Source organism: Tamandua tetradactyla, chromosome 5 (assembly GCF_023851605.1).
Source record: "Tamandua tetradactyla isolate mTamTet1 chromosome 5, mTamTet1.pri, whole genome shotgun sequence".
Lineage (NCBI taxonomy): Eukaryota > Metazoa > Chordata > Mammalia > Pilosa > Myrmecophagidae > Tamandua > Tamandua tetradactyla.
Window position 1 is genome coordinate 131,228,814 of NC_135331.1, and position 13,527 is coordinate 131,242,340.

At 34.9% G+C, this 13,527-nt stretch overlaps 1 protein-coding gene across 1 annotated transcript in view; it reads right to left on the reverse strand.

Annotated features, from left to right (window-relative positions):
* Positions 1–13,527, reverse strand: part of COL12A1 (collagen type XII alpha 1 chain) — a 128,263-nt gene that overhangs the window by 80,288 nt on the left and 34,448 nt on the right. The window contains exons 15-22 of the mRNA XM_077162245.1: positions 8,393–8,659; positions 7,816–8,008; positions 6,620–6,741; positions 4,727–4,876; positions 4,525–4,644; positions 4,262–4,426; positions 3,524–3,670; positions 370–509 (exon numbers count right to left, since the gene is read on the reverse strand). Of these exons, the coding sequence (XP_077018360.1) occupies positions 370–509; positions 3,524–3,670; positions 4,262–4,426; positions 4,525–4,644; positions 4,727–4,876; positions 6,620–6,741; positions 7,816–8,008; positions 8,393–8,659 (1,304 nt within the window). The remainder of the gene's footprint in view (positions 1–369; positions 510–3,523; positions 3,671–4,261; positions 4,427–4,524; positions 4,645–4,726; positions 4,877–6,619; positions 6,742–7,815; positions 8,009–8,392; positions 8,660–13,527) is intronic.

A 13,527-nucleotide genomic window follows, 5' to 3' on the forward strand; every position in this document is an offset into this window, starting at 1 on the left:
TTGGACAATTCCATTATTTATTCACCCAGTTTTTGTTTCCTTATTTGTAAAATGAAGGGGTATCCTCTTCCAGTTCTGTGATTCTTGTATGGACTCCAGAATAAATCGTGTCCTTTAAATTTTAATAACATTTATTTACTTTATTTATTGCAGAGTACATTGAAACCCATAAGAATTTAAGAAAATTTCTTTCCCTTTAATCAAATTCAAATGGAAATGCATGCCTAGTAAGGTTTAGAAATCACCACTATTGACTTAATTCGGCCTTTCCCTGCATCCGTTTTGCCCAACACCCCACATTTTCCTCAAAGCGCCAATGAGGACCCAATGGTAACATTAAGAAATAGTGAGCTGTAGGTGTCTACTTACTTCTTGATGTTTCCCTCCAGAAACTGGGTAGTATTCCACCTTATATCTATCCACACTATCAGAAGGCGGTGTCCAGCTAACTCTAAAGGAACGATGGGTTCGTTCAGAAGTAACTAGGTTAGAAGGTGCTTCCAAGTCACCTAACATGGAAATAAAGAGTACATATTTTTTTTCATTAAAGTAACAACGTGTGAAGTTTGAAACTAGATTGAAATGGTATTACTTTTCACATACCAGTGTTTATGCTTCCTTTCACATAGTAAGTAGCTACAATAAATCAATACAGAGCCCTGTTGTCCATGAGACAATTCTGAATATGTTGGCAAAGGGTCTTTCAGATCCAGAATATTCAAAAAATTGAGCTCATTTTCTCTCCCTTAATATTTGATCTCCCTTTTCCTTATGGCACTATCAGTTTGCCAGTTACCTAGACTCAAAGCCTCTGACTCATCCTTGGATACTCTCTCTTCTCTAAACTAGTCCATGTGATCAATAAATAAATATATGAATTCTGACAATTCAACTTCTCCATTGTGCTTTCACCATCACCACCACTACCCAAGGTCACTGCCCACTATTCTGATTACTTATATCCATGTCTTCTGTCCTCAATGATAATGTAAGCTCTATAAGGGCAGAATTCGTTTTCCTTTTTATGATTAGTTCCCCTACAAAATCTAGTTCAGTGGTAAGAGAAGCTAGAAATGAGAGAATGAAAATTTAGAAATACTCTACCACTCATGATTGTCTCTTTGTGGGTAAGTATAGCTGAAATGACTAGTAAATAACAATATCTGGAATAAATATCTATAAAATAGAAATATTAAATTTAATATAACAATTAGGGAGATGCTCCAAATAATAGTTTAAAGAGAAAAGAAGTTATCCAATGACTCCATCATTCTCACATAAACTCTTTTCCACTTCCGTTGGTAAGCCAAAAATGGGGAAAGCATTTCCATTCTTTGAATCCTAATGTTTACTGTACTTGGGTCAAAATTAGCAAGTAATTTTACTCTCCGGGGGATTAGAATGAATGCAACCATTACATTGTTGATAAAAAAATAAATAAAGGGAAACAGAAAAAAAAAGATATTTTCATTCCTAATCAAAGTTTTCTCCAATTGAATAAAACTAAAAGTCTATCAGTTAGTCCAGAGCCAAAGCCCACAAATTCTGGCTGCCTTTCTGGTCTGTTTTTCCAGGAAAAATATCAATTTGCTATCTAAATTTTTTCAAAAATCTGCAAACTTTGGAGAGAGATACTCAAGAAGGAACATTCAGCCTTTTATCCAGGGTATAGACAGATGAGTAAAAAATATGGATAAATAAATAATGGGGGGATAAGGGGTAAAATAAATTGGGTAGATTGAAATACTAGTGGTCAATGAGATGGAGAGATAAGGGGTATGGGATGTATGAGTTTTTCTTTTTCTTTTTTCTGGAGTGATGCAAATGTTCTAAAAATGATCATGGTGATGAATATACAGCAATGTGATGATATTGTGAGTCATTGATTGTACACCATGCATGGACTGTATGTGTGTGAAAATTTGTCAATAAAAATCTTTAAAAAAAGAAAAGAAGAAACATTCAAATAATTGTATCCCCAATCCCCAAAGTACCTGAAGTTTTTATACAATATTATTTGTTAAACTCATTCCAACAATTCCAAAAACAAAATAAATTAATGAAGGACAGTCTTTAATTTTTTTTTTTTTTTTTAACATGGGCAGGCACCGGGAATCGAACCCAGGTCCTCTGGCATCGCAGGCAAGCATTCCTGCCTGATGAGCCACCATGGCCCGTCCGAAGGACAGTCTTTAATCATAATATTCCAATACTTAAAAAGAATTTTCTTCATGTAATAACTGTTAATTTTTATCATTAATTCCTCAAAAAACTTCACTTTCTGTATCACCTTTATCACTACAAATCCAGTTATAATTTTATTTCCCAATCCTAATTACTTATTCAAAATTACTGTCATGGTCAGGTTCATGTGTCAGCTTGACCAAGTTGTGGTACCTGTTTGTCTGGTTGGACAGGTGCTGGCCTGTCTGTTGCAATGAGGACATTTCATAGAATTAGATCATGATCATATCAGCTGCATCCACAGCTGATTCCATTTGTAATCAGCCAAGTGGAGTGTCTTCTGCAATGAGTGATACTTAATCTAAACACGGGAAGCTTTTTAAGGAGGATTCAGAAGAGACAGCTCTATTCCCGCTTTGGCTGGCAAGCCTCTCGTGTAGAGTTCCTCCAGACTCTCCATCAGAATCGTCGGCTTCACAGCCTGCCCTGTGGATTTTGGACTCTGCGTTCCCGTGGTCACGTGAGACACTTTTATAAATTTTATATTTGCAAGTGTTCCCTGTTGATTCTGTTTCTCTAGAGAACCCTAACTAATACAACTACTTTTTACAAAGACCCCTAAATATATCTTTAACCATTTAACCCTTTGTAAGTACTTTAACTCCTCTAAATCTCAGTTTCTTTGCTGGTAAAAAATTAGGGGCTTCCTAAAAGTACAAACTCTAAGGTTGTAATTTCTCTTTATGATTAGGAGGTCACAAGTAAAAAATATCAAATCAGACTAAACCATAGTTAAAGCAAAATAAATCAGAGTTAAGCCCCTCTTCCATTCCCACTCATACTGGGGAATCAAACTTCAAAACACAGAAGTCAGGGAGCAACCCAGAAATGGCAACTTAGAAATTACATAGGGTGAATATACTTTACAAGAGAGTAGACAGACACCAGAAAAGAGAGTGCCTTCTTTTGCTTTTTGTCTCTCCCATTTACATATACAAGTGTGTGTAGGTATGTGTGTATTTGTGTGTATATGTGGTGCAGGCATATGCAAACTAAATGCATCCTCAAATAAGTTAGAAGTCATTTTTTTAGTTTGGTGCTATTAAAAGAAACAAACAAAAAAAAAGTCAGGGTATAAACCAGTGGTTCCTAACTATGGAAGATTTTGCCCCTCGGGGAACACTTGACCACATCTAGGATAATTTTGGTTGTCACAACTTAGGGGGTGCTACTGGCATCCGTAGGCAGCCAGGGACGCTGCTAAACATCTTACAAAATCATATTATATGGTCTAAAATATCAACAATGATAAGAGTGATAAACTCTGGACGAAACTTACCTGGGCCTTTGACACTGTTACACAGGTTTATGGTGAGGTGATCCACTATCCTAGAGAGCGACTCGAAGTCTGCCACATTGTACGCATGCGTGTCATCCGGGTCAGTGGCAATCATCTTTAACTCATCTTCATCAGCATTTTTAATACCTTCAAAAATGAATATACACAAATCAAAATTGCTTCTTATAAAAACAATTAATATAATGAAACAATTTAAGTACTACCCTTATGTATTCTATATTAACTATAACATATATATTATTTTTCTCAATAATGAAATGACTAACTATAGTTAAAAACAAATTTAAAAGAATATAAACTGAAGGCTGTTCTAACGAGCTTCTTTTAAATGCTTTTAGCACCAATTTCCTACCCCAAAAGAGTGGTGTTTTTTTTTTGTATTTTTTTCTGGAAAGTTCTCTAATGGATATTTAAAATAAACATGGTGCTGTGGAAAACCAAGCAGGAATTTTCCTGAATCCTGTTAACCATTCATTTGTCTTCTTGATTCATTTTTCTTCTAAGAAACCATGTAGTTTTGTTTCTTTTTTGAGAAAAGAAAAAAATGAATTAACTTCTTGAGAAGGGATTTGATAAATGATGTGAAAATGTGGGTTGTTTGTGTGTGTGTGTGTGTGTGTGTGTGTGTGTGCGCGCTTTGGATAATATTTTCAACTACAAATACATTCTCAGCACATTTGTAACCCCACAGACATTGATATCCTTTGCAGTGCTTACCGACAGCAAACAACTCCACGCCTTCATCCTTGAGTTTCTTTGAAGGGGCTTCTACATCATCTTGTGATTTTCCATCAGTGATGAGAACACCAATTTTGCGAGCTCGAGGTCTCATGCCAGCTTGGGTCTTGAAGTTTTGCTGGCGAATGAAATTCAAAGCCATGCCTAGTGGGATTTTTAAAAGACAATCAGTTGCATCACTATTCAGCCACATGCTTTGGCCGAAAGCAGGCACTGAACAGCGGCAGCCCCTCCTCACTCACCTGTGAGAGTGTTGCCCCCTTTGTATGGTAAATTTGCCACAGCTTGCAATAAACTCTTCTTGTCTCTGTGAGCATTTAACTGCCACTCTGTTCTGGGGTCCCCACTATACTGAGAAAGAGCTAAAACAACACCGTTGGCATTAGCGTATATAAAAGAGCACAATGAAAATGACTAAATGTCTTCAATGTTATTAGAACCTACCAATTTGTACTCTTTTGGGGCCAATGTCAAAGACTTCCACAATACGAGAAATGAAACTCCTTATGGTTTTAAAATTTGCCCGGCCGATGCTCCATGATCCATCCACCAGCAACACAATATCTGCTTCGGCTCTAGTGAGGCACTCCAACCCTGACATGGCAATCGTGAGACAGGACAGAGTAAGGAGCAAATTGATGGGACGGTTACTTCCTAACTGTGACTCTACCACCCCCTGGATACTCAGTGTTGCCTGACTGTTTCAATTCTGTAGCTGGTTGATTTGGAGTACAAGACTATGAAAATATGCCCTTATGATTTATTAAACCCAAACAGCAGTCACAAAAATCATCAATTTCTCCAAAGACTATTTATTTGGCAAATCTTTCCTTTGTCTTTACTATATTTCCCGACACAGTCACAAAACCAGGAAACTTGAATTAAGCCATCGTTACAAATTCTCACTCATCTATTTAATTTATTAAATGAGTGAAAATTTATAGCAATTTGACTATAAGGTATTAATAATTTTAATAAAATTTTATATGATCTAAAGATTAGACAATGAATGTATTCTTCTATAATACTTAATGGTCAAATAAGCAGACAATTATGAGGTGGATTGTCAACATGTATTAACTAGAAAATGTTTCAGAGAGCCAAAAGCATTTTTTAAGATAATTAAATTACCATAAAACTATTATATATATTGAAGGATTAGGCACATGACTCTTAAAATTAAGCCCTTTTGAAATAAAATCATATTGTTTAAAACAAGATGCAGTATTATTCCTTATTCAATTATTAATTATTTAAGTGCTCACCTACTATGTATAACAACCAGGTAAATACAGGTGGTGAAATTTGCACATTTAGAAAATCAAGACAGAAGGAACATAATTTAGAAAAATGCATACAAACAAATACACAAATTGAGAGCTGTAGAGACAACAAGCACACTGATACAAAGCTAAGGGTGTTTTGGAAAGAGAGAATAATCCCAATATCCTCAGTGCACAAGCTACAAAATAAAAATATAAGTCAGTTAATATCATCATAGAGAAACAATAGAGCATTAATGCAAAATAGCAAGATTTGATTCCTTCATTTTTTAATCCACATCCATTTTTTAAATACTCTCTTTTCCAGCTATTAATATGCCTCTTCTTGTCATGTTAGCATCTGATTTTTATATTAAAAAAAGAAAACTCACTGAGAAAAATTAAGTTATGCTCATAACACTAAGAAGTTGTCATTCATGTATTAAATACTCCATTAGAATTGCAAGTTCCAAATACTGTTCCCAAGCACCCGAGACTTTACAAACTGTTCCTTCCCTGTCCAGTTTTACTCTTTTTTTTAGGAAATGATGCAAAATATTTAGAAATAAACTCAATCTACACTTCTACCTCTAAGAATGTTAAAAACTAGCTTCATCCACAACAAGGCTATAATCATGGCAGGGCCAAAAATGTTAAGAGGCTTTTGTTACTACTCAGCTTTCCAAACCACATTTTCTCACCTATAAATGTAACCTAACTTGCTTATCCAGCCCAAATAAATCATTTATGCAATTAATTTGACAAAAGAAAACTACATGGCTATCACTAAAAAGAGAGAAAATGTACAAAATCTACCCTCACTAAACAGTTATCTTTAAATAATACAGCATTGTATAACTAATGCAATGTCAATGTGAGAAGGCTAAAAAAAAATAGTCAAAAGTGTGCTTGGCTGGATGGTTTAAGATTTTATTTAAGTATACAAATCATTTAAATAAATTTCAGTTTAAAAGTTTTGCAGTTGTTTTTCACTGTCTGATTAACCTAACAGTTCACATTTGAAATAGCTTCATAATGTTAAGTTTTCCTAGAGGAATATAATTCAATTTCTTACCTGAGGATAAAATTGGCATTACAGTTGTGTCAGAAAGGGTTGTCATTTCTTGTCCAACAAGCGGTGAACTTTCTCCTCCATCAAACATTCCAAAAACATTTACTTTATAGGTGGTACCTGCCCTGAAACGTTAAAATACATAGTCTTATGGATAATTGGCTCAAGTGGTAGCATTTTTTATTTTTTTTAAATAAACATTCATCTTAATTTACTTCCTTTCGCAGAAAGCTATAATGTACGAGATTGTAAGAGAAGTAAATTAATTCCCACTGCATGCTCTTTTATGCTTACTGTGTGAGATATTAAAGGAAACTAGCCAACAAGCTCTCCTGAGAACATTAGGGGTTCACAGCACCAGTTTCTGTTTTGCCTTTCTATCACATGTAGAATCCCAACCATGCCACTGAGTATGTAAGGGAAGGATTAGCCTCTTTGCTCTTACTTCTTCTAAGTAATGAGCTTGAGAAAATAAGCAAAATTTGTACTTTGCAAGGTAACAAGAAGGCACCTAGCACAATGCCTGGCACATAGTAGGTCAAAAATTCCATCTGCTCTACTCTTATAAAACTAAACAGCAAAAGATTTATTTATATTTTAACATTATTGAATGAACAGTTGAATAAATAAAGTTCCCCAAAGGCAAACACACAGTAGTCCCTTCTTTTTTACAGTAATAAATGTAGGGCACTTTTCCTTGTTTTCCATTGCACAAACTGAAGCTAAACCATTAACCAGCCCACTTTTCCTCTCTCCTGCCAGCTGGCATCAAGTATAAAGTCCTGCTTTGTCTCTCCTATGTCTTACATTGGAGAAGGATTACCACTCAGGATCTCAGGCTAAGTCACCTGGCCCTTTCCTGAAGGCACACAATCCCCTACATTTCCACATGGCTGGCTGCAAGTGGCTTTTCATAAAACTATGGAAATAGGGATGCTAAGGTTTAAAAAAGCAGGGTGTTGCTGAAAATGTGTCATTCTTGATCTTTTCTAACAAAAATATTGCAAGAACAAATTTGCTCGTGACTAAATTCGGCTGCTAACCTAAGCTTGTCTTCTGCAGCACCAAGCATAAGAAAGCAATGCCAGCTAATTTTAGACATTCTGATGGTAAACAGACATGAGTGACTATTTGTCTAAGGCTTAATAATTTACATAAGTTCAATCTTTTAACACAAACTGAATATAATTCATTCCTACCTAAGTTCCTCCAACACAACTGTGTTGTCATATGGTCCAACCACTAACTCCCCTAGTCTTCTGTCGTCTCCTGTAGGGTGGAATGTGACTTTATAACCCTTCACTTCCCCAGGAGCAGGTTCCCAAGTCACTCGGAAACTTGACATTGTGGGATCAGATGTTTTAAGGTTTCTGGGTGACTTAAATCGAGAAGCTGTGAAGATAAAAAGATTTAAGAAAAGTTATCCAAAAGACTAACATGGCTTTTAGGGTTTCATACTACCCCCTACGATAATAAATCTAAATAGAAATAGCTCTGTGATATATATGGGATCATCACAAATGGAACACTTAAAATGAATATTTATAATAAAGGTTAAGTCTCATATTACAGGATGTCATACCCAATAAAAGTTCTAATAACAGAGTGCCCCCAAGTGGAAGTGCAAATAATTTTCACAATTCAGAGGTATGTATTATCATGCATATATTAATTAGGCATTCTCAGTTTTAAACATTTACAAATAAAGTAGATATACTATATTAAAGTCTTCTTTTAAAACATCACACATTTTTGAAAGCAGAAATTATTTCGTACCTGTTGTTCCCGATCCTTGCCTAAGCTTTCCTTCTCCCTTCTTGTAAATTGGGAGAACTGTGATGTCATATGTGGTCTTGGGCTGAAGCCGTTTCAACACTGTTGAGGTGATGGTGGGTGGCACTTTAGCTACCATTTGCCTCCCCCCACCACGGGGGCGGTAGACAACACGGTAATTCATGACTTTTCCAGGTGCTGGTTTCCAGGTAACTCTCATCGTGTTTTCTGTTTCTTCATCCACTTTCAAGGTCTTGGAATCGTGAGATACTATGAGATAAAAGGAAGACTAAAATATATGCCATATATATGTCCATCTCTCATTTATGTAACAAGAAACTATCTGTGATTTCTTAAGTATGAACATTATTCTCTTGCTTAGCATTGCACTCTCTCATAAATTCATGATGGCGTGTGAGCCTAAGCTTAGTAAGATGTTTTCTCTTTATCTGCCTAATAAATTAAAAATGAAAGTTCATATTGCAGGGATTTCTGCTCCATTCTAGAGACTTTAGAAAAGAAAATATCCATTTCCGGAGGTGAGCTTTTAGAAATTTTTTGTTTCCATCTATAAAGAATTCTTCTAGCTACAGTGTTATGAGGAATACTAAAATCTGGGGATGCAAGATTGAAAAGTTTACTTGGGCCTTTTTCAGGAAAAGTTTCAATCCATAATGACTGGCCAGGGTGACTTTGGTTAGTGCTAATCTCGTGACTGCCACATGCATTCAAAGACAATGGCCAGAAATGACTAGAAAACTCTGACAGACAAGAATATCTCATGGGTTTTAAAGATAAATAGGTATGAATTGAAAATCTTAGGAAGTACTATATGTGAAAGTCTTTTATCGGTATATAATACATATTAAATTATCTTTTACTAATATTTCACATTATTAAATAGTAAAATATTAGGAATTAGTAAAATATTAGAAACAACTAATAGCCACAAGTAACCAACAGGATTCTTTTCTTTATACATTATCAGAGTTTATAAGTAGCATCATTACATTCAGATCACAAATCTTAGTGTTCCAAAGGTCATAAGAAGTTTCTATAGCAAGAATCTAAGCTGAAAGAAACACTGCAAAGAATCCTGATTTGAGAGAAATTTTCAAGTTCAAAAGGGTTAAAGACCACCTGAGAAAATGAAAAACGTACAAATACATGAAACAGAAGTTTTTAGACATTGGACATTATGCAGCCTAGTGATGTCTGAGAAGTGAGAAACAAATGAGTCCGGTCTATGACTGACCCAGTTATTGCTTGAAGAGAGTTTTGAGGCCCCTGTACAAGGAGGAGAAACCAGAGCGGGCTTGGTGATCTTTCTTAGGTAAGGAGACAATGTTGTGATTCTGGGGAGTCAAGGCAACTAGAGCTTGCAGGCCAGAGTTCTCCAGAGGAGAGTGTGTACAGATGACAAAACTCTACAACTCTGCCGGCAATCTCCCATGGGTCTCAACTGAGTATTAATCAGCACATTGTGTTAGGAAACTACCTTAAGCTAGGGAAAGAACCACCCGAAAAGAACAGAGGGAACAATTCGCAGAGTTCATATAGGGACAGAAATACCCCCTGTTCACTTCAGCCAGAGTGGAAAATCTTATAATTGGGGGGGTGGGGGGATGGGGCATCATAAAAACTACTCAGAAAGATATTATCTCAGCAATGGGGCAAAATTAGACCCAGACTAAATGTTTCTCAGGTCTTACCATAACAGAGCTTAAAAAGCAAACTTCAAAGAGATCACAATAACCTAATTGCAGCCCAGAAAAAAACTCAAGAATATTTATAGGCATATTAAAATATGGAATATACAAACAAGTAAAGTTCATAATATCTGGCATCTATACAATGCAATAAAAGAAATACAAATGAGAAAAATATGGCCATAATGGGAAGAAAATTAATTAATAAAAATGGAATTAGAAATGACATGTATGATAGAATTAGTCAAATTCTATCAAAGGAGACATTAATATAGTTATTACACTTATATTCCATAGGTTAAAGAAGGTAGAAGAAAGATTAAATATGTAAGTAGGGAGGTGGATCATATAAAAACAACCCAAACCAAACTTCTAGAGATAAAAATTACAATGTGTAAAGTGAAAATTTCATAAGGTGGGATCAATAGCAGATTAAATGTTGCAATTAAAAGATTAGTAGATTTGAACTTGAAGACATGGCAACTGAAAATATCCAAAATAAAGCACGCAGACATACAAAAAGACTGAGCAAAGAATCAGTGAGCTTTAAAATAATTTAAAGCAGACTAATATGGGTGACGTTGAAATCTCTGAAGAGGGTGAGAAGGTGGATAGTAGAAAAAAAAAGAACAGAAGTAATTGCCTAAACTTTTTCAACTTTGTTGAAAATATATAAACTCAAAGATTCAGGAATCTCAACAAATCCCATGCATAAGAAATGTGAAGTAAACTACAGAAATGCACATTGTAATCAAATTGCTTAAAACCAGTGATTTAAAAAAACTAAAGCATCAGGTGAAGCAAAAAAGGATGCAATACATATAGCGGACAAAAGTATGAATGATAAAATGGTTTTTTATCATTAAAAAGCAATTTAAGATACAGTTATGAATGTATATCTCTAAGTGAGTATAATTCTAAAGTATAATTATAATCAAAAGTAAATTGGTGGAGCATTTTTTTTTATTTTAATGTTTAAAACCTAGAAGAACACTCAACCAGGTTCATTACACACAGGAAATATTAAAATTCAGATTAACCTTCACTTCTCTATTACTATTCTCCAGTGGCTTGAACTATTAAAAGAAAAAAATACACATATTTCCAAAGGAAAAATATATTCTCCTTCCCTAAGTTTCTGAAAATACCATGGAGAAGAATTTGTACTATTTGGATTATTATCATTATCAATTGACACAAATATTGAATAAACTGATGTGTGACTAACATGTTCCTAGAAAGAGTTGTGCTAAAATATGTCTTCTGACTCCTATTTCCATTTCTTAAATTTTTAGTCAGTGAAACAAGAAATTTCTCCCTCTTATACAAAATGCTAAAACCAATTTTATGTAACTCGGAGTCTGAGAAAAATGTTAATATGGACATTTAAGTCTTATGAGTTTTGAACTGAAAAGAAGTCTATGTTCTCAAAAGAATGAGGTTCCCAGACCCTCATTCTATAGCACTCTCTCAAATTATAAATTCTTTTCATGTTGTAGTAAATCTCACATGATCCTTTCAAACACCCACTGTACAACCGCTAAACCAACTGCAATAAAATGGAAGAGAATAGAGAATTTCCCATCAACTGCCTTTCTGGACACAATTCATGGTTTTTATCATATCAACAGCCCCTATTCAATATCTCTGAGCTTCAGGTAAAAGCAATCCTTAAAACATTTCCAGAATGTCCCACTGGACACATTAAGAAAACCTAAAAAAGCATCAACTAATGAGTCTACCGAGTTTTCCCTAACTTAACCATCTACCACCTAAACACCATACTTGACTCAGATTTCTGAATGTACTTTTTCTAAACTTCTTTACTTTCCACAGTGAGAAAAAAAACAAAACACAGTTACAACTGATAATAGAACAAAGAAATTTTCATGATTTCTTTCTTGTTTAGTTAGATATTTGAGCAGTTTTCATGTCCACTCTAAAAAGTGAACATATCAATCCTAACAAGTCTGCTCCAAATTCAAAAGGGGATTTCTGGGTGGGCCACAGTGGCGCGGCAGGCACAGTTCTCACCTGCCATGCTGGAGACCCAGGTTCGATGCTGGAGACCTAGATTCAAATCCCAGTGCCTGTCCATGCCAAAAAAAAAAGAGGACTTTCTGTCCACTAAACTTTAAATCAATCATTCACCCAATAAATATTTAAGATTTTCTTAGATGCTCAGCATCTCAAACAGTTATCTAAAAGGTCAAACTTTTTAGAAACAGACACATGGAGAATTTCTGGACAAAATTTCCCTCTAAATGTGCATACCTTAATAATTTCTCAACTATATGAGTTGATCTTTAGTCCTATGAAGCGAAGTTATATATGTGTGATACATACGATACATGTATCATATACATCCTCAGTTTACAACATGGCTTCTCTTTACAGCAAATGAATTTCTGCCAGAAATAGAGAAGCCCAGGTTCTTAAACATCAGTCAATATATTCTGGACACAGGACTTCATTTGCTACCATGGAAACCAATCGTGAATTTTCACAAATTTAGATTTCCTTTAAGGAGTCTAAATTTTTTAATCTAGTTAATTTTGGCACAAATTAAATCTTAAATATATACAACTGAGATCACCAGCAATAAAAACATGAATTCTTCAGACAACTCAACCAAAAAGATTTTGGTTTAAGGACACCTTGAAATCAGGGTTCAGGACTCAACTGAAGTTGCTCAAGGAGCTTCTCTGTCTCTCTTCCTCATGCAGAGAAATCACCCAATTCTCCCACTTCTTTCTAATAGAAGGCAATGCAAGAATGCCCCATTTTTTTTTCTAGTGTGTTCTTCCTCTTTTCCTGAAATCCTCCTATACAAAAGGAATAAAGTTTTCTCCTATAAAATCTTTAAAACGCCCATGCTTAACAAATACTTTTTAGAAACATAAGAAATCTTTTCAGATTCTTCACCAGCCAGGTGATAATGAAAAAAAAAGGTCATTGGCAAGTAGTCAGAAGATACAAATGAGATTGAGGTGAACCTGAACCACCAGAAAACTGAGTGTGCTTTCAATTTAACCTTACCAAATATAATAGAAATAAAGTAAAGTATCTAGGATTAGTCTTAGATCCAAAATAATCATGTCTCAAAAGCTACTATCATTTATCGGTAAGTTGTAAGTGACTAAGCCTTATACTTGGTGCTTTATACATTATTTCATTTCATCCTCACAACTCTAAAAGATAAGATTTATTAACCTCATTCTACAAATTAAGAAACTGAGGCTCAAAGAAGGTTATACCAAGGTCATATAGCTATATACATGCCTGAATTCTCTTTGACTCTAAGGCTCCTAATCTTTTCACTAATTGGGACTGTTGTCTAGTCAATCATTACACCACCCAAAAAGAGTTAAATGTAGGTGGAAGGAGTAAATATTTTAAAATGTGATATAACTTTTAGATACTAAACTA